At 38.1% G+C, this 25,025-nt stretch overlaps 2 protein-coding genes across 2 annotated transcripts; one reads left to right on the top strand and one right to left on the bottom strand.

Moving 5' to 3' along the window:
- Positions 1 to 584: 584 nt before the first annotated feature.
- On the bottom strand, positions 585 to 18,818 carry RPAP3 (RNA polymerase II associated protein 3). The gene is made up of 16 exons (XM_058022960.1): positions 17,310 to 18,818; positions 16,573 to 16,713; positions 16,031 to 16,153; positions 14,702 to 14,829; positions 14,068 to 14,189; positions 13,672 to 13,742; positions 12,615 to 12,746; positions 11,134 to 11,261; positions 9,389 to 9,510; positions 7,873 to 7,943; positions 7,594 to 7,710; positions 5,663 to 5,874; positions 4,342 to 4,537; positions 3,640 to 3,737; positions 2,146 to 2,246; positions 585 to 1,071 (listed from the first exon to the last, which is right to left on the bottom strand). The coding sequence occupies exons 1-16, from the start codon at positions 17,460 to 17,462 to the stop codon at positions 980 to 982; spliced, it is 2,007 nt and encodes a 668-aa protein (XP_057878943.1). The 5' UTR covers positions 17,463 to 18,818; the 3' UTR covers positions 585 to 979.
- Positions 18,819 to 19,270: 452 nt separating this feature from the next.
- On the top strand, positions 19,271 to 23,554 carry ATP23 (ATP23 metallopeptidase and ATP synthase assembly factor homolog). The gene is made up of 6 exons (XM_058022493.1): positions 19,271 to 19,494; positions 20,653 to 20,698; positions 20,806 to 20,887; positions 21,167 to 21,304; positions 22,021 to 22,104; positions 23,017 to 23,554. The coding sequence occupies exons 1-6, from the start codon at positions 19,311 to 19,313 to the stop codon at positions 23,218 to 23,220; spliced, it is 738 nt and encodes a 245-aa protein (XP_057878476.1). The 5' UTR covers positions 19,271 to 19,310; the 3' UTR covers positions 23,221 to 23,554.
- The last annotated feature ends 1,471 nt before the right edge of the window (positions 23,555 to 25,025 follow it).

The raw sequence follows: 25,025 nt of genomic DNA, 5'->3' as shown, positions 1-25,025 counted from the left end.
ACATGAGCATGTGCAGGATGGAAGAGGTAGCAGATAAGCTTACACCACCACTTGGTGAGTGTATACTTGGTACAGTATACTTGACAAGCGCTGTTACTTCCTTCTGGTCATGTGAGCAGTAATTTATCATGCCTCATGCTCAATCTTATCTAAGATTTCAGTTAATTTCAGGCTTTTGCCTTCTTCTACTGTTGAGGTATTTTGCTTAGCCTCCTGAGCGATCTTAAGGGGTTTACCCACTCAGGAACAACTGACCCACAAGGATTAGGTTTCAGCAGATTGTTTTAAAAGTACTCTTGAAAGAAGACAGAAAGTGTTTTCCTTTAAACTTTTTGTTTAATTCTACAGTATCTGTCTTCCTTCTATTCTGCAATTACAGTTGAGGTTCACAGGAAGAGCTTCAGAGGTTCTCAGCTACCACAATGCTTAAACTTCACTTTTAGATAAACTCAAGTAAAAATTCTGGAATTTTCTTGCCATCATACTTCAGATTCACTTTGCACAGCAGAAATTCTGATGTGATGGATCTTTACAGAAGGGAGATTTAGGCATCTTAATAAAAAAACCCTTAAAAATATAACATCTTCAATTCAACATTCAGTTTATTTTCTAAAGTAAAAATCCCATGCATAATTCTAATATACAGCATTTGATAAACAAAGACATGTTTATAAATATCTTTTTCCTTTTAATAAAGATCTCTATCTACAGTCCAGATCCTGAATGGCAATCTGCCCAACTGGTTTTCAGGCAAACAGATTCCACTGAAGAAAATGTAGATCCATATTGTTTCAGGTACTGGAGAACAAGTGTACTTCAGAACTAAATAATGATCTCTTCAGGCACTTGCCATTTGGCTAACCCAAGCTTAAGAGTTTCATTATTTATAAAAAGCAACAAAATTGCAGTCTTTACAGCCTTCTTAGCTAATTTCTGCATGGAAAAGGTGCAAAACTAGACATTTACATCAGCTATGTTGCTAAGAGAAAATGCCGTATTTCTTCTCCAATTCTTCAACAGAAGCATCTTTTAATCCCATATGGTTCACATGATTGAATAATACCTGTGTAACTGAAAAAGAAAATCCCAACATGAATCCTTATTTTTGTAACTCACATTCTTTAAATAAGTTAATCCAATTCTTTCCTTGGTGAAAGTAAGGGGCATATAGATTATACAGCTGAAATACAAATACATTTTTGAACTACTGGGAGGATGAACACAAGTAGCAAAGCAAAACTCTCACTTTGTTTCAATGCCCAGGAGCTGCCTAGCAACACTTCCTTACACAGGTGCATAATCCAGGCAACAGAGAGCTTTTAGTTTCTTCACTAACTTGACACTATGCCACTACATGCAGAAGACAAACATTAATGCCAATGGCAGATCAAGCTTACATCAGGAAAAGGCATTCATAAGAGGCATTGCACTTCAGTAAGTCAAGTTATTTTATTTTAAGGAGATTACCATATACTTAAAATTTTTTGAAATATGAATTAGTGAAACTCAGCTGTAGATAGTGAATTTAAATTTACATAGACCCAGAGAAATGTTTTTCTTCTAAGAGTCTCTATTACATAGTCTGTCTGGTGCACTAAATAAAGAAAAAGTTTGAGACAAAACCCACTTTTAGAAACCATGAATTCAAGCCAATGTCAACACAAATTGCAAACTAACATGACTGATGCCTCCAGAACAGGACAGACAACTAGGCTGAGTGCTTTAGAGACTCTGTTCTCATTCTTTTGCCAACAGAAAAGTCAGGATTTGCCAAGAAATAGTCGTAAACTGTGGAAACTGTATAATCTGGATACCTTGGATCTCAGATGTAGGATTTCATACAAATTCATAAATTTGTAACATTACCAGCTACAAACTGACAAGATGGCAAAGCTTATTTTATCAGAATAAAATGCAGTGGTATTACTGATTAAAATAAGAGGATTTAGCTGTAGTTTTCTAGTCTAAACAATAAATAGAGTCAAAGGATTAAGAAAAATTACATTACATTCATATTAACTTCTAAAACAATAAAAAACTAGACAACTAAAATGATTATTACATAGAATAAACAAGAGTAATGCTACGTTTTACATATTTTTGCCAGATTCTACAGTATCACAAAGACACTACCAAATTACTTACTTTTTTTTTCTGAACCTGACATAAACATTACTGCCATATCAAATCTTTTTAATTCAGAGAGCCTCTGGAGGATTTCAAGGATGAGTGATGGCTTCTCTTTCCTGAAGAAGATTATTAAAAATATAAAAATAACCACTGGTGATTAGAAATATTCAGTAGCTGCAAGCAATATTGAAGAATTCAGGAACAAGAAATTAAAGGACAAATAAAATTACCCTTTCATATTCACTATCTTTGTCTTTCCACTTGTCCATTCACAAAGCAAAAAGTCAATATCCAGAAACCTTTATGTAGGTATTGTTGTTCTACTGAGCAAGAGTCAAGAAATACAAAAACCTAGACTGATGCAATTTGGCTGATGATCACGTACAGAACACCTACTACATGATTTAAAGCTTACACCTGGCCAAAATATCACTATTTTTATATGTATCAGGTAGTGTGAAAGGAAGCAGCACCTGTGGCCTTAGGAAGCTCATTGAAAGGCTGAGCCAATTACAGCTGCCTTAACTTTCATCCATACAGAAAATTCCTAGATTGTGTTTATTTCACATTGTTTGGTCAACAGTAAATAGGCACTGCCTTTGTTACAAATACTAACAAATAGTATCTTTCTGTTATAATTTCACATTTCATTTGGAGGGAGACAGGACTCTTACCTAACAGCAGTTTCCTAGCCTTTTTAAGTTGTATCACCAAATGCAGGACTGTATGTCTAAGACAGCATTTTTTCACCCATTTGATAGATATTTTACTTTTTAAGGAAACCAAGGGAAAGGCAAACATTGATTTATGCTTGCTTTATCTCCATAAAACAACACTGAAAAACATCGAGTGTGTGCTTCTCAGACAGTGTAATTCAGAAAAGCACTACAGTGCCTCTGACAGACAAAATGAACTTTAGGACTCAAATGGTAGCATGGATAGAAATTTCAAAAATAACTTGTCAGGTCCTGTCTTATCAGAACCTCAGTCTCCAATACACATTTGCTACAGGCAACTGTAAAATGCTAGCAGATAATTAAGTCTGAATGCATCACAGTAAGTGTGGCATAAAACCAAAACCCTCTAAATTTCTGAGCTTTAGAAAGTTAAAATAGAGGACAATGGGCAATTCTATGTGCTCCCAGAATACACACACAATAATATGAACAAAAGTTATTTCATACAAATTAATGCAAGTTTCTGGTGCTCTTTAGCAAAGCACAATTCAACAACACTCAGTAAAAGTATTTTTTTCACTTCTTTTCTACATGCTTTTTCATTATGAGTTTCACTTCTTAAGAAGCATGTACTAAGTAATTCCAATTATTTCACTAATTATGCTCATGCAATGCTGTGTGCTGGAAACAAATCTGTAAGCCCGAGGTTGGGCCTAGAGAGAAAATAAACTCCCAAACACAAAACAAGAAAACAAACACTCTCCACCACAAAACCACCAAACCTTTCAAAACAGCAGTAAGCAATGTAAAACAAAGGAGGAGCTAAACTTACTCAATATAGAAGTCATGTAGAATTTTCAGGATCTGGTTAAACAAGTCTGGATCTAAGGATTTCTGAAACAGCTTTGCATAAAGCGAGGGCTCTATTTGCTATAGAAAAATTTTAAAAGTTAATTTTAGACAAAAAAATACAACTGAGTCATGAGAATTACATGTGCATTTTTAGAAGGTCATGGACAATGCTGAAGGGCATGAAAGAAAAAAAATCAAATCACAGAATTTAACATGAAACAACTATTTTTGATTGTTTGCTTGGGTTTTTTACTAATGGTAATTTCTAACTTAAAAAAATGTTAAGTGATTTTGTTTTTCAAAATAAATGAGTAAAAGTACACATTAAGCAGATTGCTGTTTCAAGCATTTGATCAGTTTAAAAATGTTGCTATATCTAATTACCCTAGAAGCAGTCATTAGAAAATTATAATTTAATAGTTATTAATGTAAAGTCTTTAAAGAAGGGCCTATATTTGAAAAAAACGCAGAGACTGTACTTAAAGCAAATAAAAAGGCACAAAAGAAGAAAAACTCAAATGTGCATAAGATTGCTTATTGTTATGTGAAGACAATTAAGTAAAGGGATTATTGTATACTTGAGGCACTCTAAACATATCTATCCCTTCCACCTAAAGGTACTGTTTCTTCAACTGATGTTGAAGAAATTGTCCAAACACTGTTGATACTCTGTGTTTCATACCTTCAGGTACAAGTACATGTTTTCAGGGCAGTCTTTCAACTTTCTGAAGTCAGATTCAAGCTGGAAAGAATTTGTAGGAATGGGAGGAACTGGAGAAGCAGACATAAATGACCTTCTGATTTCTTTTTCTCTCTGTTGGCTTGCAGGAGAAGACTGATGCATTGTTGATGAAATTCCTTTCACATTTACAGGCAGCCTGCAAAGGTATTTTGAAACATACAATCAAATCAACTTTTAAGGAAATTCTACAGTGAGACCTAATTGGAGATCCCTCTATTCAATAAAAGCTAAAATACTGAAAACTTTTTAGAAAAGATAGTATTTTAGTTTAAGCAGTTATTTTAAAATTCCTTTTCTTCACCTTTTCTAAAAAACCCACATCTGCCAATACTTAAATTTAATCAGCCTCCCTCTACTTTTTTTCTGGAAATAATTGCATTTTATAGTAGGTTACTCCCATATATACCTGCCAAAAACAAACAAAATCATATTTTCTGTAATTTCATAATGCAAAGCAGTAACAATGTCAAATGGATAAACTAGTTTCAACACTGATAGCAGCAGATCTACTTTTTGTCCTACAATTTCTCATTTAAGTCCACTGATTTTTTAGAAATTAAGAAATGGCTAAGAATATACTTTTTTCTTCAGCTCTTCACAGTAAATCCATCTAACTGAGCTAGAAAACATGTGTGGGTCCAGTGCTTCTCACTGTAGTTTTTTGATAAGGAATCTTTGTATCAACAGAATGAGGCAGCGCCGATGCAGTGGACAATGAATTCTCAGACTGAGCAAGGATAAAGCTTCTGTACTTCAGCCTAGTTTCAGCAAGACAGACTTCAGTTTGCCTAACTAACACTGTGACCTAGAAACTGAGCACATCTGAAGCTACCACCTGCCTCAGCAGAGGAAAGGGTGGTGACACTCATCTGCTCCTCTTCTCTCACGTAACTGGGGTACAAAGAATGCTTGAACTCTGTTCAAACTATCTTCTAAAAACAACAAATAAAAGTTGTAAAAACAGCTAGGGAAGATGGAGTGACCAAGCAAGAAAGAGTACAGCATGCAGACAAATGCTTTTTATATTTGCAATATAATTCTGAGTTTTCCACCTGACACTAAATGGACCATATTTGTCTGAATCACTGAGTGGTCAACAAGGCAAACGTGCAGGAACCACCCATTTCTTTCAACACTGCTTTTCCAATTCAGATTCTCCAAAGTATCTTCAAAACCTCACCACATGTAGACATCTGGAAATTAAGATTATATTTAAACTACACTTATCTTTTAAAAAGAGGATCAGAATTATTATACTTACTGTGATAGTGATGTATCACTGATTTCTTCTATTTTCAAGTGCTTTGCTTTTGGAATATCAACTGTAGTCAACAGATCATCCTGATCTAGAGCTTCTGTTGCTTCAACACTCACTGAATTCCTCCAGTTATTGACTAAAGTAGTGCTGAGCAAGTCACCATCTGATGTATCATCATCATCAACTTCTTCAATCTCTATTCTTCGCAATGGCTTCTAAACAGAGCACAGAGCTCATGTCACGTGTGGACTCAACACAAGTGTTTAAGCAGACTCCAGACACAGCTGTGTGTAACTTAAAATAATTGGATGATAACCAGTTACCTCTGCAGTGGTGCACAGAGAAGACACTCTGCATAAAGGTAAATGGCAAAACCAGGAAACAAAAATCTACATGAAGCCTGATATGATAATTTTATTGCTTTACCCTCATAAAGCAGTGTATCCTTATGGATCTCCATATGCAGTCTGTTTTCCCAGTAATAATTGAAATTTTTTTCTTTTTCACACTAAGGTTGAATAGGCAACATCTATCATATACTTTGTCCCATTACGTGGTACAGCTTTGTAATTTAGCAAAACAAAAAATATCCAACAACACAGGCCCACAACTTCAAATTTTCATATAATAAATATCTGTAAGTCAACCCTGCTGACTGACCAAATAACATACATCCCAAGATAATTAATTCCATCATGTGCTAAAATGCTTCATGATGCCCATTATTTTTGACCATCACCTAGTACCACCATCACAGGTCTTAGACAAAAAGCTCTCATTGCTTGTTACTTTCGAACTTCATTCCTGAACATGAACACACTATGTACTGCTCTAGAAATACTGATGCAAATGCACATGCTTAAACACACTCAACAATTTAGACTTCTAGGAAATGGCAGCAATAAAAGCACAGATGTTTCATCTATACTTATTCTACCTTAACAAAATAACAAGAGGAATACAACCAACCTAGCGTCTTCATTTAATTTAGCAGCCAAAGTGAACACTTAATAAATATAACTGTCTGTAGTATTTCAGCTACTTCATTTTGGTTTAAAGAAATAATGTTTCTAGTTATAGAGAGGACATAATACTCCTCTCTCCCAAAGGATCAAAATAATCACACACTTTCTATTAAAACTATCCATCTGAATTACATTACTTATGAGGGCAAACAAAGATTTTCAAATAGAATGAGTGCATACACATAACCAAGTACAAGCACTCTTTGTATTTACACAACTCATTGCTGAATGTATAAAGATTAAATGTACTAAAGGAGGAAGCCTAATACATAAAGAAACCCGGTATTACATTTTTTCATCTATAACTCATTCATCTGATTATAACCACTGATGGTGGTTATAATTCATTGTCCAAATACATTGCTTATTGAGAACCAATATCCAGCTGTCCTGCAGTTTACATGGATGAAAATGCATGCCCAAAGCTCTCTGGAAAGCAGCCCTAGGTGACAGCAGGAGGCACAAGGAGGCAACTTATCTTATAACCACTATGGCTGCTGTAAAAACTGTAAACAGCAGTAGAAATGAAGGAAAGTTTACCCAGAGGTTCTCAACTTTCTCTCATTTACTTGCAAGTGCAATGTCACCTATGGGCACAAGCCATGGTTTGGGGCTGCCTGCCTATTCCACATTGTAAATGTATGCATACGCCATGTTGGCTGAGGGTGGTACTGCAGGCTGAATGCTTATCCCACCACTGCTGTGAACATCAGTATTTCCATGTGTGTATATATTCTTGAAAAATATCAAAAGAGTAAATTTATGTATTTTTGGACAAAAGCACATATTTATGTATTTGGCACAGGGAAGGCTATCTATCAGGGGTTAGTCTACAATATAGAAAGCAGATTTTAACTCCAAACTCTACTTTTCCCACCATTATAGAAAGCAATTCATGTAACAACTTACTGTTGATTTAATCTGTAATGGATTATCTATCATTTTCACTATATTTTTGATTTCCGCTTCTTTTATCAACATTGCAGGATATTCTTGGTGAGTCTGCTGCTCTTTCTCAGCTAATTCCTGAAAAAAATGCCAAGTTGTCCAAAAGATCAGGTGTTTCATGAGTAAATACAAGATATGTTAAAAATTATGTAATAAAGAATAAAAACCTTATACTACTATAGCCTTACAAAAAACTCGTAAACACACAAAACCCAACTATACCCAAATAAGCATACATACATTTCTTATTTTTGTGAGTTCATTTATTGCTTGTTTATTTCCAGGTTCCAGCTTCAGAACAGCTTCAAAATCTGAGTGAAAAACAACATAGAAACTGTAGATATTTCAAGTTACAATGTACACATGGTAGATTTTTAACCTTCTATTTTCCTTTCATAGCTCTAAAAACAATTAAAGGCAGGTAAGTGACAAAATGGCCAAGACTGGAAGGGACCAGCCACCAGTGGGTCACATGGTCCAACCTCCCTGCTCAAGCAGGGCCATCCTGGAGTGCAATGCACAGGATGGCATTCAGACAGTTCTTGAATATCTCCACTGAGGGAGACTCCACAACCTCTCTGGGCAATCTGCTCCAGTGCTTGATCATCTGCACAGTAAGAATTTCTTCCTCATATTCAGGTAGAACTCCCTGTGCATCAGTTTCTGCTTGTTGCCTCCTGTCCTATTGCTTGGAACCACCGAGCAGAGCCTGGCTCCATCCTTTTGCCACCTTCCCTTCAGATACTGACAGACATTGGTGAGGTCAGCCCTCAGTCATCTCTTCTCCCGACTGAACAGGCACAGCCCCCTCAGCCTTTCCTCACAAGAGAGATGCTCCCTTCCCCTGATCATCTTTGTCCCCCTCTGTGGGACCCACTCCAGGAGCTCCATGTCTCCCTTGCCCTGAGGAGCCCAGAACTGGGCACAGCGCTCCAGATGTGCCTCAGCAGGGCTGAGTGGAGGGGCAGGATCACCTGCCTGGACCTGCTGGCAGCGCTCTTCCTAAGGCAGCCCAGGATCCCATTGGCCTTCTGGCCACAAGGGCACTGCAGGCTCATGGGCAGCTTGTTGTCCACAGGTCCTTCTCCCAGCAGGTCAGCCTCAGTCTGTGCTGGTGCAGGGGTTGCTCTTCTCCAGGTGCAGGACCATACATTTGCCTTTTGGATTTCTGAAGGTACCTCTCTGCCCATCTCTCCAATCTCTCAAGGTCCTTCTGGAAGCCTCACAGCACTCTGGGGTATCAGCTGCTTCTCCAAGCTTTGTATCATCACTTAACTGGCTGAGGAGGCATCTGCCCCTTCATCAAGTCACTGATGAACAAGTTAAACCACAATGGGCTCAGTATTGAACCTTGAGAGACACCACTAGAGACAGGCCTCCAACTAGACCCTGTGTCACTGAGTAAGACACTCTAGGATCTGCTGTTCAGTCAGTTCTCAATCTACTTCACTGTCCCCTTATAAGTAATCCTAAAGCCTATATAATTTCCTACTTTTAAATGAACTTTCCAAACCATTTCTTACCACTTATCATAAGCAGCAACAGCTGTAATTTCACACAAAATGTGTGAAAAACGTCTTTTCATTATGTGGGCACCAACACAAGAGTTTTTACAAATATTCAGTGAAATTAAAGAGAAACTGCTTCATTCTTAACTTCTACACTGACAATCTCAGTAAGTTAGCATAAAAAAAGAGTAGGATGTGCTTATACCTAGTCTCTTACCTACCATATTTAGGCTAATTCAAAATCATACCTTGAATAGCTTCCTTTAGCTTCCCAAGAGCAACTCTGGCAGCTCCTCTTCTGGCAAAAGCTTTAGAATAGGAAGCATCTAAGCGCAGAGCTTGTGTGCAGTCATCTTCTGCCTCTTTGTACCTCAGCAAAAGCGTAGCACAAAATTAATAATCAGTTTCAAGGGGCAGTTTCAATTGAGATGATGGAACTTCCCAAACCAATTAAAATATAAAGGTAGATCTTCATTACCTACATACATAAGCATATCACTGAGCTAAAATGTGAATTAAAAAAAACTCGCACAAAATATGGTTTCTCAGCCCCTTGAAATTTAAGCTGTCTTTTGGTATCTCAAAACAGAGTGCTGACTCTTTTTAGTATTACAAAAATTCACATCCTCTGTAAAGAAAAAAAAAACACATTAAAGCTTGTCAGAGCAGAGTCCACTTTAAAAATTCAACAACAGCCTTAAAATCCAAGTTAGTACCATGGATTTGTACTTCTGAAAACCAGAAATACCATTACAAACAAAGAAAACGTACCAGAGAGGAGAAGCAAGTATGCATGAGAATAAATTTTTCTACATTTGGAATTCTGTGACTTGTCCTTAACTATTTCAGAATGAGAACTCAAAATATCCTTGTATTAATGTCATTTGCTTAATTTTAAGATTAAATTTCCTCATCCCATTTATATTGTTACATTAGATCATGATTCCACTACGTGCTTAATTAAATATTTTCATTCATCCCTCCTCTCCATGTTCAAACTATCATTGAAGTTATGCAAATTAATTTTTATTTGCTGTTCTCATCAGCACTAGCAGTTTGTGAGAATACCAATGGGCTTTTGTTGCATTTTATGTTTAGTCCTCTTTGAAATGTAAAGACTCATGATACAGGATTCATCATAAGGAAACAATTTTCTTGCTTGGTCATTCAATTAAAGTATTGCTTCCTCTGAATCTCACAGAAGAGTAATTGCATTCTGATGTCCTTTAAATTACAAGTGTTGGGTCACAAATACTATCCATGCAACTCATCCTAATTTGAGATCAATCTACTGTCTCTAAAGATACTCAAGTCATGTCACATTAAAACAGATGACCAACATAACCCTCTGCTCTTCAGGCTACCAGCTTACATGTTTTAAATTACCACACCATCACAGAGTCAAACGAAGTTCACACCTAAAAATTGGCTGTATGGAACTTATCTAATTTGCTGGAAAGCATGAACTTCCATACAGTTTCTGGGTTATTTGGATAAAGCTTAATTACAAATAAACAAGCAACACACACATGCCTCTATCAGCGAAGTTAAAAATACCATTTTAAAATGTAAAAATTTCCAGAAAAAGCTGTTATTCACTCCCTCCAAAGTCAGAAGTTATAATTCACTTCTTTTTACAGAGCAATGTTTAGTAGTGGACTGGGTTTCATAGCTGAACACAAAACTTTGGACAGCTCCTTCTGGAAAGGTGAATATCTGGATTTTGCACACATAAAAGAATGAAAATCCAACTTCAGAAACCATTATTTCACGCTGGTGCTATTTTATTCTCTCAGAACTTGCTTCCTACAAATTGCCTTTTGAGATCACACATACAGATTTGTTCCCTCTCCTTTACTGCTTTCAATTGGATTTATTCCATACTGAATTCTAAAAAAATGAGAAGGAGTGACAATAACTCGAGTGAAAATCTGCAGGATCATTATTCCTCGTGATCTAAACCAAACAATACAGCATGTGCAATTCCACTTACTTCTCAATCTTTAGGTAGGCCATGGCTCTGTTAGCTGGCAGCAGTGCATTGGTGCCATCTGCTGCGATACCACGGGTGTAGCACTCTATTGCAGCCTCATACTTTCCTTCTTTGAAATAACCGTTACCCTGGAATATTTAGGTCCAAACAAAAAAAACCCAGCATTGTAAAAATTCAGTGCAATTAACTTTTTGTTATCCTTTTTTGCAGAGAGTGACAACATTATGAAGATGAATTGCAAAGAACATCCACATCAGGGCAGACAGTTACAGCTTATTTCTTCCTATCTACGTTTTTGTGTTCTGCCTCCAAACTATCTTAATACTTTCTAATACTTCAAGGATTAAAAAAAAAAAATCTTTGCTACATGCATAGTTCAAATGCAGACTTCTAGGTCTACAACTTATTTAGCTTTATGCTTGATGTGCAGGATAACCTACCCTGTACCTCATGAATTTAAACACAAGCTGAACATTTACAATTCCCCTTTCAAGATGATTTTATGACTTCACAAATTCATATTTATCCTGCTCCATAAAACTTATACTCAAATATTACTTGTCCAAATGTTGTTGTTGTTTTCTAACCAATGCTCCATACAAGAAAATTACATTCCTTTTTTGTTTGCTTCTGGGGAACTAACATTACCTTTTGCTTCTCACTAACTGACTGACAAAAAACCAGAAAGGCCACAGTTCAGACTTGATCCATGTCACCAGGAACAAGCCTGCAGTGAGTCAGCTCTGCTGCCAATGAACTATTGCATTGGACTGAAATTTCTCTTCTGAGACCTAGTCAAACTCTTGCTCCTTAATGCATACTTTCATTCTTATCTGATTACTTCTCACAACCAGTATAGCAAACCTGAATAATGATAACAAGTTAGGAGTTACATATCTAGGTAAGTGAGCAGAAAAATTATGGTTCAGTTGGTAATGCTAATTATTTATTGAAAGAGTGGTGACAGGGAGAAATCAATAAACCAACTGTGAGTCAAGGCTATGCATCTAGAGATACATTTTCATTGTCATTGTTGCCTGCACCCCCAAAGTCCTTTTTATAACTACTATTCATCATGTAATCAGAGGTCTAAAAACAAGAAATAGACCACAACTCCCCTTGGACAAGAAGCATCAAGACACTTACAACAATGGAGAAATGGAATCTTTGTAAAGTGCAGTTTAAGTTCTACTTGTCTTACTGTGTATTTGAAATTTCACATATACAATCTGGGCTGTAAAAGCTACCTTTTGTAAGTATTCCTCTAGACAAATCCAAACAGAGCTCACTGTCCCACTCACCTTCCTAGAGGCAAAATGGGAAACACCTGAAGTAACATCAAGGACATTCCATGTATAAAGTTCAAGGCGGTGCCAGGTTTAATTTATACATTTGCATAACTAAAAGCAGCATAACTAACAGTACAACAGCACCTTTTTCTTTGCTAGGTTTCTCCTGTTGCACCAGAACCTGTGACCTACCAGATCTTTTTCTGCAATTGCCTTCTGCTTGAGCTGCTGGTCTTCAATGCGCTGCTTCTCTTCATCTGTTAATCCTGTTCTGACTGCATCCTCAAACTCTTTCTGTTCTGAATTTTCTTTCAATGACAGAGCCTGTAAAAACATAATTTTCCCCTTCAGTAAGTATTTTCCCACTTAAACAGTTTCAGAACATAAATTACAATAATTTCTAAACTTTTAGGATAAGAAAATCTGCCAAGCTTTTTAACAGAAGTGCCTGTGTTGTAAATTAAATACAAATTGAAGAAACAATTTAAAAACAATTTGTTTCTTGAAAAGGTAATTCTTTGAGGGACTGCAAGGCAGAATAATGCTTGGTAAATTAGAAGTATGTAACTTCTGAAGCACAGCATGAAATGACTCATGGAACCTTTCTATATGTCCAATTCACGTATCATTTATTTCTTCAATTACTGGAGACTTTGCATCTTCATTCTGAAAATAAATTTTTCAAGCACTGTCAAAAACACAGTTGAAGAGGCGTAAGCAAATTCATACAGAAGTGACAGGTGAGCTAATAGCTCCAAAAGTCATAATAATTAGCATTCTCCCTGTTGTGAAAAGAATCTAACTTGCACTAGGAGGATTTTGTTCTGTTCTTAGAACAACTTTCTGTTTTGGTTGACCACAGCAATCAGTGGACTACAAGCAGGCTAGCAATGCAGTTTTATGGCCAAGAGAACACGGAAGCTCTCTCATGTGCTGTGCTTCCTTATACGAAAATACTAACCAATCAACCCACTCACCAAAACCCAACCAACAACAACAAGTGCAAAAAGACATCAAATGGTGCACACATGCAGTCTTAATCTGGGATCCAGTATTATACTGATAGTTGCATATGTGTGAGTTTCTCCAAAAGAAACTCCATTAAAGATTTTGACCTCAGGGAACTTTAGATGCCAGAAAAAGCATCTTTATTGAGAATTTACTCAATCAGTTCTTGTTATAAAAATTGACACAGATATAAATGGAACAGGGTGTATTAATTTATGTTAGAATCTATTAATCTTTTTACCTGATCAATTTTCTTCAGTTCATTTTTTGCTTCAAAATTGTTGGCATCCAGCTCCAAAACTTTTTCATAATCTATCAGAAGACCAGAAAAGTATGTTACAGGTAGGAAGCACAGACCAGTAAGCAGAGCATTCTTTTGAGATATACCTTTTTTGTAATTACCAAGAAGCCTGAGATATTTCAAGTATTGCATCATTCTAGAACAGTTAAAGCTGAATTATTCAACAACTACTAACATCTACCGCTATAATTTGGACTTGCTACTTGAATTTTACTTTGCCAGAAGAAATGCAACATGGTATTTCTTTGTTGACAGGAAATGAAAATTAAATTCCTACACTAAAGAAGATGATCACACAAGTTTGTATGCATCTTAAGATTTTTAAAAAAGACCCACCTTCTTTAGCACCTTGAAGATTTTTCAAAGCAAAGCGAGCGGCTCCTCTTCTCGCATAAGCCTTTACATAATTTTTATCTAAAGCAAGTGCTAAATTGCAGTCAGATTCCGCAACAGAAAACCTATCAAAAAAATTAACGAGTAGTTTGGACACAAATTTTCAGCAGTTCATCTTACTCTGAGGCTCACCAGGTTCTTGATAACATGGGAATCTTACATGCTTCAGCAGGGGCACAAACCAAATACTTACACGTTTCTTGATTCTGAATACATTAAAACAAGAAAGAGCAGAAAGAATAACTAACTCCCCTTTCTTCACCCAAAACAAATCAAAGCCTTAGAAATAGAGCTCACTGAATGTGAAAGGCAATTTAACTTTCTCTTCCTCTTTTTTCTTGAATTCTTACACTGTTAACACAGAAGATGGTGAACTGCTAGTGTGCAAGCCAAGGAAAAATTGATGAGGGAGACTAGCAGATTGCTTCTCCCAGTGATTTCTATTTTACTTTGAAACTGGAAGGCAGGTTGCAACAACACAGCATGATGCATAAATCAAGAATTAAAACTAGACCAAAAATCTGAAGGTAGCATTTCAAGTACAAAAATAGCACAGATTTAACAATGCAAGGCTTACTTTTTCATTCTATAAAAGGCTGATGCTCTGTTTGTGGGCAATACTGGATTGTACGGATCAGAATGCATCCCTCTAGTATAGCATTTTATAGCTTCATCAAAGTTTCCTTGTTTGAAGTATTTATTACCCTGTGAATAGAAAAGAGCAAGTTTTTCAGCATTTTTCAGAATTTTCAGCAAGTTACTGTATATTGGCAGCTACAATGCTAATTAAAACCCCTAAAAATACAAAGTACTCTAGAAATGCTTAAATATTTTTGTTCAACATTCCTCATAAAATACTGCTTTACTATGAAATATGCTAACACATTCTAAGTGCACCATATTAAATAATTTTCATTATATATTCTTTAACAGAGGTCTATAAAATATTCATTTTCTGTATCTCTAGGTCATTTCCAGAAATGTGTAACAAGCATATACACAGCTACTTAAATTACCAAATGAGGTTTTTTTAAGTTTTCAGTAACTAGGTTTGGCATCTTTGCGTTCCAAGCCAACATTTTCATTTCTGCCTCCTCTGGGACACAACTTTCACCTCACACACCTCATTGCAGCCAAGATAATAATGGCCAAAGATACCTCAGCTTCTCAGAGTAGACTGCACGTGAAGGAATTCCCACAGCAGCAGGAATACAACACAAATATCATGCATGTAGAAAATTTAAAATAAACAAACAAACAACTCAACCCACAAAAACCCAAACCAAAGCTAGAACTACTGAAGTCAATATTGACTGGCAGATGGGTTAGGTGTTTGCTTACAAACAGAGAATTTTATCAAACAGACAGAAGCTGCTACACAATTTAGCCTCCTTCTTATGGCAACGAAGCCTGAGACAGATCTCTTTCTATTTCCTACTCTATTAGGTAAAACTGAAGCAGTATGAACTTTCCGCTATTAAAGCAACGAAGTTCACCCACCATTCCCAGATGTGCTGGCCTCACAAAGGGAGTATTTTTAAGTTCTTGCAGATTTAGTTTGGGGCATTCAGATGTTGTGTTCGGGTAAAAACCAGTTTGCTCTATATAGCAATTCTACACAGCCATTTAACTTCTCAAAGCAAAACATCACCAATACATTTGTCATCACAGACACACATTAATTAGAATATGCCAAGCTTGCTGCTACCAACAATGAGGAGTAGAACTGCAGTGAGAATTTTCTATTTTGGAATAATGGGCAGGGAAGCAGACAGAAAGACTTCCAAATAGGCAATTCTTTCACCAGATGAGTGGTCTCAGCAGATGATCTTTTAAAAGAAAATTGCAAATACTCCTATACCTAAATTTCTTCTTTACCAATAATAAACATCTACAATTCTATAACCTTTTCCTTCTCTGCAAGAGCCTTTTCAGCATCTACATGAATTCCATCTTCTTCAGAGTCTGATTCTGGAGATACAGAATCATGAGTACTATCTTCTTTATCAAGTTCTTCAAGTATTTTATCCTGGAATCAGAAACAAAAAACCAAGATGTTGTCTTCATTGTAATTTAACAGTGCAAAATAATACAAGTAAGATTTTATTAATGTGTCCTCCAATACTGACAGTTGTGCTTAGTCTTATATTCTACTAGAATTATGACCTTTTAATAGGCTTATTGTTAAAACAGGTTATTTTTTCCCCTTAAACTAAAATTCAATCTGGTAGATGAAAGCACAGTCAATAAAAAAAACCAAGTATTTATGAATATTCCAAATACTAAATTTGCAATCTTTTTGGGAGAAAGCTACCCTATGTTCATACAGTACCCAGCACAGTAAGATACTGACTAGTGGACTGATTCTCAGCACTGGAACAAAATCTTATTTAACACAGAATCAACTGGGGACAAGACTCTGGCAACAAAGCAAATCTTAAGACTCACCACATCAAGTTTTCCCCATGCTTCATAATCGTAAGACTTGATCTTGTTTTTCTTGTTTTCCTCAGAGGTTATCTTTGAAGGGACTTTATGTTTGCTTTTCTTCTTTTTCTTAAAAGCCTTGTTTCGAATTGGTGGCAAATTCTAAACAGAATTAAGTAACTTATTATAAAACAGATGTGTGGAAATCACTTGCACTGAAGAATCTGCAACACCTGTATCTAGACAGAATACATATCTAGTGGCTAATTTTATTTTAGAAATCCATCCAGCAAGCTGTTCTCATGAGCTCTACAAAACCACTAAGAACTACAAGCATAAATCTTTAAAGACTTAATAGTAAATATTACATGTATGATATAAAACCGAGTTTTAGAAGACAACTGTCTTCAGAGTATCCCTAAAGAATCACTTCAATATACTAAATGTCAGCAGTAAATTACCAATACTGATGCTGCAAACAGAAATATTCTCATAGATCTACCCAGAACTGATAAAAAGTTTACTGGCCTCATCACCTTCTGGTGCTACTGGCCCACAGCTCTGTTGGTGGTGCAGTTTACAGAGGAATCTGTAGTTTACTTCAAGTGAAGAACACATGGATTACTCTATGCCTTCTATTCAGATATTTTAAGTAAAAAAATGTAATTTTGCTAATGCAAAACATAATTATTATAAACATTATCACAGTATGAATAGCTGAGTTGACACGAGTTGACACAGGTCTCGTGTTTTCTTACCTCTTCTGGGACCCCACTCTGTTTCCTGAGTTCAGAATCCACTTCTTTAATATCTTTTTCCCAGCTCTCCAATTCTCTCATAAAATCCTGCAGCTCTTCAGCATTTTGCTTCACTTGCAGCTGCAGCTCTATCGTTTTACTCGGTGCACTCATCGTAACCCGCCAAAATTCAAGGAAAAAAGCCTTCTAAAAAGAAGTTGGAAGTATGTAGTGAAGGAAGCTAGCTACTTCAACATTAACAAGTCTGACTTACATGCCAGTCAGACCTCCCAATAGCACAGTAGGAACGTTAAACATTAAGAGACTAAAGAGGAAACACAGTTTAAACGTCTTTCAAAAATGAAGGGAAGCCATATTATTCCAATAAAACTATATAATAACAAACAGCAATTCACATTTTCCTAACTAAATATAAGGTAGAGCACCCAACAACTCAATGGTAATCCTGAAACTGGAAGCAAGTCCCTACAACACTGTTTAATTGTCTTCATAGATTTTGCTATCTCAATTTTGTTGTCTTAAGTGAAAGAAGTTTTATTATCACAAAAATATCAAGTCACAATTAAAAAGTAACCTTAAAAATTTTGGTTGCAATTCAGAAAAAAAAGAAATCCCATATGTGTACAGTTCAAAGCACAAAAATCAGAAAGGATGAAGCAAACATGTTTTGAAAACAATCATGATTAAGTAACTCATGATAAGCTAAATACAAACTTAGACAAAGAGTTATGAATGGTTTCTAACTATAACTTCTTGATGGCGAGCTTCAGGATCTGTTACAAGCCTCATGGACATATAAATAAGCTATTTGTAGAGATACTACACATAAAACTTTTAAGGAAGAAAAAGATCTAGGCTATTTGACATGCTTTATTTAACACTATTTTTCACACCTGTGCAATAACCTAGTAGCACAACAATATAAAAATTTATGAACCAGACAAAGCTAATGATTTCTGTGGTACAATGTGCCATCCATAATTACAGACAAGGGTCTCAAAGAGAGGGAAAAACCCACTGTACAATTACTAGTGAACTAATGCTACCAAAGCAGAAAGGTTTTTAAATGCTTAGGAATAAGCAGATGAGTGGATGCCCTGCTGCAGCAGTTTGTTTCTCCCTAGCTCAGGCACAGGTGGTGGCATAATTATCCTGAACAATGTACTAGGTCTATTTGAAACAAAACAGAAATCAACTTTCATTGAAGCCAAAAATACATAGCTTTCATCACGTTTTCAGTCAAGCAGCTTACTATATTTTTATCCACCTTCAACTGTTGTCCCATGCCGAATTACCACTGTAATATTCAGTCTGTTAATTTCGAGCAACTTGGGCAGGGACACATCAAATATAAAGCATCCTGCTAAAGTGTATAAAGTTAAATTGCTCCGTTACCAACTAGCCGCACACAGCTTAGCGACGCCTTTAACCCACGCACTGACAGCAGCCTCTGCGGCGCAGCCCTTAAACCCTTCAGGGCACTTTTATTCGACTCTCAACTGAGAGCGGAGCCCTCCCAACGCCCGAAGGCGGCTGCTTCCAGCGGCTCCCCTGGAGCGGCCGCAGCACGGGCCGGCCCTGGGGCGGGTCCCGAGGCCGCGCCGCGGGAGGCCCCGAGGCAGGGCAGCCCCTGCGAGCCCCAGCACCGCCCGCAAGCGCAAGCGAGGCCTTGACTCCATCAGGCTGTGCTCCCCTCACCTCGCCTCCCCGCGCGGCCAAGCCGCCCGTGGCCCACAGGGGCGGGGATGCGGCTGCGGGACGGCGCCTCCCGAGCACCGCACGCCGCGCTCGCCCCGTCCCGCCCCGGCCTCACCTGCGCCGCGCCGCGGCTCCTCCCGCGCTGCCCGGCCCGCTCCCGGCCTGCCGCGCGGCCCCTCGCCGCCACGAGCCAACTGCGCCTGCGCGCGCGGCCGCCTAGCCCACGTGCCGGGAGCGCGGCCGGCGATTGGCGCGGCCCCGGGCCCCGCGGCCCCCGGCAGGCGCGGGCCCGCACGGCCGGACATGGGGCAGGGGGAGGCGGATTCGCCGCCGGCGGCTGAGAAGAAAGGGGCGGAGGAGGAGGAGGATGATTTCGGCTACCGGCTCTTCCCGGAACGAAATAAGAAGCCGCAGAGTTTCCTGTTCCGCAGCCTCTTCACCTTCCACAACAAGTGCCAGCTGATGCTGAGGCTGACCCTGGAAACGAGTAAGCGCTCCCCGTCCTCCTGCGGGCCCGGCCCGGCGCGGGAGAGGTGCCAGGCGGAGCCCGGGCCGCCCGCGGCCGCCAGCGGCGGTGACCTTGTGCCGCGGGTCCGGGGGACGGCCCGGCCCTGGCCCTCCTGCCGCAGCACCCCCGCGGCCGCCGGACTGCGCCCGAGCCGGCGGCGGGGTGCGGCTGCTGATTTAGGAATATGCTGATTTTGGTTAAGATAAAATACAATTTCGAAAGTGGCAGAGAGAGGCTTTTTTCTTATAAGAAGGTTCTCCTGTACTTCTTTTTTTTCCTGAGAAATTGAGATGATTTGTCAATGTCTGTGCATTTATGCCCCTTGCACTGTTTGATGTGGACTGTGCATGTTGACAGCAAGCAACGATGGTCACTATAGGCTGCTCTATTTATAATTATTAGTAATAAAATAATGTCAGGAGTGACTTGATTCCTGAACAGCTTTTACTCTGTGTTCTGGGCTATCAAAAAGACCATGGCCATACATCCAGGGAGGTCATTCTCCCCCTCTGTTCTGCTCTCCTGGGACCCCACCTGCAGTACTGCAGCCAGCTCTGGTGCCCCCAGCATAAGAAGAAGATGGAACTGGTGGAGTGGGTCTAGAAAGGCTGCATGGAAACCTCAGAGCAACCTTCCAGTGTCTGAAGGGGCATATGTGGAAGCCAGACAGAGACTCCTCATCAGGAATTGCAGTGATAGGATAAGGAATAACGAGTTTTGCAACAGGGCAAATTTAGGCTAGATACACAGAAGAAATTTTTTACTGTGAGGGTGGTGAGGCACTGGGACAGTTGCCCAGAGCAGCTGTGGTTGCACCATCTGGGCGTGTTCCAAGGCCCAGTTAGATGGGGCTCTGAGGAGCCTGGTCGAGTGGAACGTGTCCTTGCCCAAGGCAGGGGGATTGGAGCTTGTTTATCTCTAAGCTCCCTTCCAACTCAAACAGTTCTATGATTCTATATCACATAGTCTGATCTGTAACAGATGCCAGTTGCATTGCAATAGGATTAAATATTGCAAAGTATAAATTTGCGTGTATAGAGCTTTTCTTGATTTTTCCGTGACTGTCTTTATATTTTGTTTATAGATGATTTTCAAAACTTTTGTCTAGAGAAATTGATTGCAGCAATGTTTTTCTAGATCCATATGCTCGACTTCTTCTTGAGGCTCTGAAGCAATCTGGTTGGTATGTAAACTAATTTGTCTTTTTCTGTGTACTAATGTCACTGCAATAAGTAGTGACTGAAGTTTTTTAAGTTCTTTTCTGTGACTTTGTTTGTTTGGGCCTTTCAGCACTGTCTTCAATGACCGGCACTTTTCTTGTGAAAACTGTGATGGCTGTGTCAGTGGAGGTTTTGATGCTGCCACATCTCAGGTAGGTGCTGGACATAGTACTCTTTCAAAGGACTGCAATTTTCTAGTGTTTTGTGCCTAGGATTAAATCTACCCATACTGATACATGAGTTAATCATGAAAACAAGAGAAATTAAAGATGTTCCATGGCATTGGAACTAGTATACTTCAGTATGATAAGGCTGTTAATGTTGAAAAACATCAATCCAAGGACCCTAAATCCTGCTTGTGGTGTGTCTCTTAGAAGTAAGGGAGATGTTGAAACTTAGTGAAAGGACTACCTATATCTCTTCTTCTGCAGATTGTTCTGTGTCAGAACAACATTCGCCGGCAGTCCCATATGAACCGGGTAGTCACACATGAATTGATTCATGCATTTGATCACTGCCGTGCACATGTGGACTGGTTTAAAAATGTCAAACACTTAGCATGTTCAGAGGTAAGTTAAAATGCTTCTAATGTTGTCATTTTATTAATTATTGCTGGTTATTAGGGCTGCTTTGTGTTACATGGTCTGTTACACACAATTAATTTGTTTTAATCCTGTTAATACATTTTGTCCTTTCTGTCAGGTCAACCTAAATAGTTTTGTTCGGAAAACAAATACTTAGTTTTCACAAATATTAGTAAGTTAATGTCATACTAACTAGAATGTGATTACTGTGAGTGTAAGAAGTGGTTATTGACAAATAAGAGAGTTGTTAGAAGTGAAAACACATTAACATGGTAATCAAATGCTTATAGAATTGTTTTTATCCCATGCAAGTCATGGTATGTTGGGTGATTATCACAGTAACCTTGGTTTTGTTTCGTTTTTTTTGATTAACAACAAACTTGTCTTTTCCTGTAACATTCATTTTTTGAGTAATGGTGGGATTGCTGCTAGCACACTGTAGTTATGAATCCATCACCTCTGGATGAGGTTCTGAGTAACCTGGTCTAGTGGAACGTGTCCCTGCCCATGGCAGGGAGATAAGAACTTGATGATCTTTAAGTCCCCTTACAACCCAAACCATTCTATAATTCTGTGGTTTCAGAGGACATTTGAGTTTTAAGGGCTTTAGCACTTGACACTTCAGGAGGTGAAATTAAATGGAGCACATTTGTATTTTCATGTGTTTCTCTGATCTTGTGATTTTTTATTTTTCTCAATAGATTCGAGCTGCTAATCTCAGTGGAGACTGTACTTTGATGAATGAAATAGCCAGGTTTAAATTTGGATTGAAAGGGCACCATCAGGTAAAAACTGTGGCTATTAAAATCTAATAATTTATTATGTTACCTACTTGGTCTTAGCCTTCTGAGCTTTCATAGATGAAAATTTTAGAAAAAGAAATAGATGCTATGGAGTTGCTGTTTCCACTTAACTAACCCTTAATGATCAATGTTAGGTTTTTTTCCCCACCTTGTTATTTTTATTGGAGTGAAATCCCTGAACATTTAGTCATGTTTTAAAGCATTACCACTAACAATGGATGGCTAATAAAACCATGGCAGGAAATGTAGTGGAAATACCTTATCCCCTTTAAGTGGTTGACACTCTTAAAAAGTTATTGAAAACTGAAGGAAGCAAAATGAGAAGATTTCTAAATAATCATGTGTATTAAGTGTTGTAGGAATTATTTTTGTGAATAGTAATGAAGTCTACAGATTGAGACCCAAGTAATTGCTCATTTTAGAGTGGCAGTTAGCTTGTAGATGATGTTTACATATTTTCTGGTCTTTTGGCAAACAAACTATAAGAAAAAGTTACCATGAAGAGAAGTATCAAAATTAAGGCCAGTAAAGAAGTCATTCCATTGTTTCACAGCATTTCAGTTTGTAAAGAACCTAAGTGGTATTTGTGTTTGTCACTTTCTAACCTTTTTTTTGTGTCCAGGTCAAGTTTTACAAATACTTAATACCTACAAATAATGCCAAATTGTATTTTAATTCCTGTTCTAGGGAATGTCTTTTAATTATTTCATGGTTTATGTGTACATGGAAAACTAAAGCGTATTGTTTACACAGGATGGGACTAAAATGTACTTCAATGCTTACTGCAGGCACTGTTTGACTCTTCTTTCATACAAAATTGTTGCCTATACAGTAGGATACAAAATGTGGAAAAAAGTTGCGCTAATAATGACAGATTTTTTTTTTTCACTTCAGACTTGTGTACGAGACAGAGCAATTCGTTCCATTCTGGCTGTTAGAAAAGTTAGCAAAGAAACAGCAGAAAAAGCTGTGGATGAAGTTTTTGATGCCTGCTTCAATGATCTGGAACCTTTTGGAAGAATCCCACACAGCAAGGCAGATGCAAAACGTGCTTACAGAGACTTTCAGAACAGAGATCGCTATACTGCTAATTTGTAAGGGTGGAGGGGAAAGCCACGTGAGGAATTATATTAATACCTGATTGTTCAGTAACATCTGGAGTTACAGTCCATGCCCACAGTGCACGTGGAAAGGGCAAATCTATCAAGCGTATTAATTAATTTTTTAGACATTTTTCGTGAGCCAACTTCCATGGAAGTAAATGGGGTAAATGAACAAGACTAAAAATGGTGCTTGCTCACCTGTTATTCCAGAAAGATAATTTAGTATGCCAAATGATCGTCAAATACAATTCAATGTGCTTTTTTCACTCTGGCTGACTAGGACTTGGTTTCTGAAATTTTGTTGCCACTGAATAAATCTTTCCATAAAATCTTAATGTTTTCCCTGTCTTTGATACACAGTAATGAAGTTGATAATCTTCATCACTTTATTTTAAAAGATGGGCCCCTGAACTGCAGCTCTATGCTCTAGATTTAATAACTATGGGTAAACCCAAAATTTAGTAACCGCCACATTTGCTTTTGAGCACGTCCTGAAATTCTTGGGTGGTTATCCTTTCCAGTAGTGGGAAAGCTTTTGTGACTTGAGTCCTTTATGCCCTGAATATGCTGCTCATGTCCTTATTGTCTTTGGTATTGGAGGACCAGGTATGATGATCAGTGTTGCCTTCTCCTGTTCTGTGTTCCAAAATGTTTTGTGACAAGAGGACTGTCAATGTATGATGCTTTTTCGGGCAATACGTAATTTGACTGTAGTGGGGCAGCAGACTCTGGTGGGACTTGAGCTGCAGTGAGGCACTGAACTGCTCTGGAAGGGAAATGTCAGCACATGCACCATTTTCAAGAGCCTGACATGCTGCAACTGAAAGGAGGAGGTAATCCCAAGTACCTCCAGAATTTGGCAGCCTTTGACAGGGCCCTTATTTGACTGTAGACTTGGGCTCCTGCAATCCACCTATTTATTTCACATCCCTACAATGTTTTGGATCTGACCATCGTTCTGTAGTTTCCTCCTGGGAAGTATTCAGTCATGTGATAAATCTCCAGCCCACTGGTCCTGCTTCTAAGGTGTCACTCAGGAACAAGGTGCCTGAAGATGACAACAGTGTGTTGCCTTTTCCTGATCAGTTTCATCACTTTAAGATTAAAACCTAAGCACAGTCCTCACAAAGGACAAAGTGTAGCATACACAAAGTGCCTGAGAAAGCTGATCAAGCCTGATTAGGAGTTCTGTTTCTGTTGGGCTATGAATGGGTTGCATTTATTTCCAGGTGTAGCATAATTCATACCTACAGGAACCATTGCTTCTGGGGCTAAGCATTGATGTAGATCCCTCAGAAAGTCATCCCCGTTGTACTTGAAGTTAGGTCTTGACTAAGATTCTTCAGTAGTTTTACAGAATTTCAAATGGAGATTTCATAATCTTATTTTTCTGGGGTAATTCATCAGTGACTGACATAATCTCATGGCTGAATATCTGAACAGAAAAAAATGGGTATAATAACGTAGATACCTATGGAGAAAATTACACATTGAATTCTAAGCTTCCCATTATCCATGCAGTCTCTATAGACCTGGAGTCTCCAAAATCCTCTGAGGATCAGAGATGCTTTGAAATCAGCATAATAGTATGTGTTAATAGTCCCTTAACCTTTACTGTTTTTCAAGTCACCATTTTAATCAGTATGATGCTGGGTTTTTTATACCAAAGTTCTGCTTTAATTAATGTGTGTGTGTTTGCATTTATATTGTATTTTGACCAATACATAGTTTGATTATATACATTTGTCTTCTATCTGGGATAAGCTTTATGAAGTCTATGTAGAAATGAAAAATACAGCA

This window comes from Melospiza georgiana, chromosome 4 (assembly GCF_028018845.1).
Source record: "Melospiza georgiana isolate bMelGeo1 chromosome 4, bMelGeo1.pri, whole genome shotgun sequence".
Lineage (NCBI taxonomy): Eukaryota > Metazoa > Chordata > Aves > Passeriformes > Passerellidae > Melospiza > Melospiza georgiana.
The sequence above is the reverse complement of the archived record's forward strand: the minus strand, read 5'-3'. Positions and strand labels throughout refer to the sequence as shown.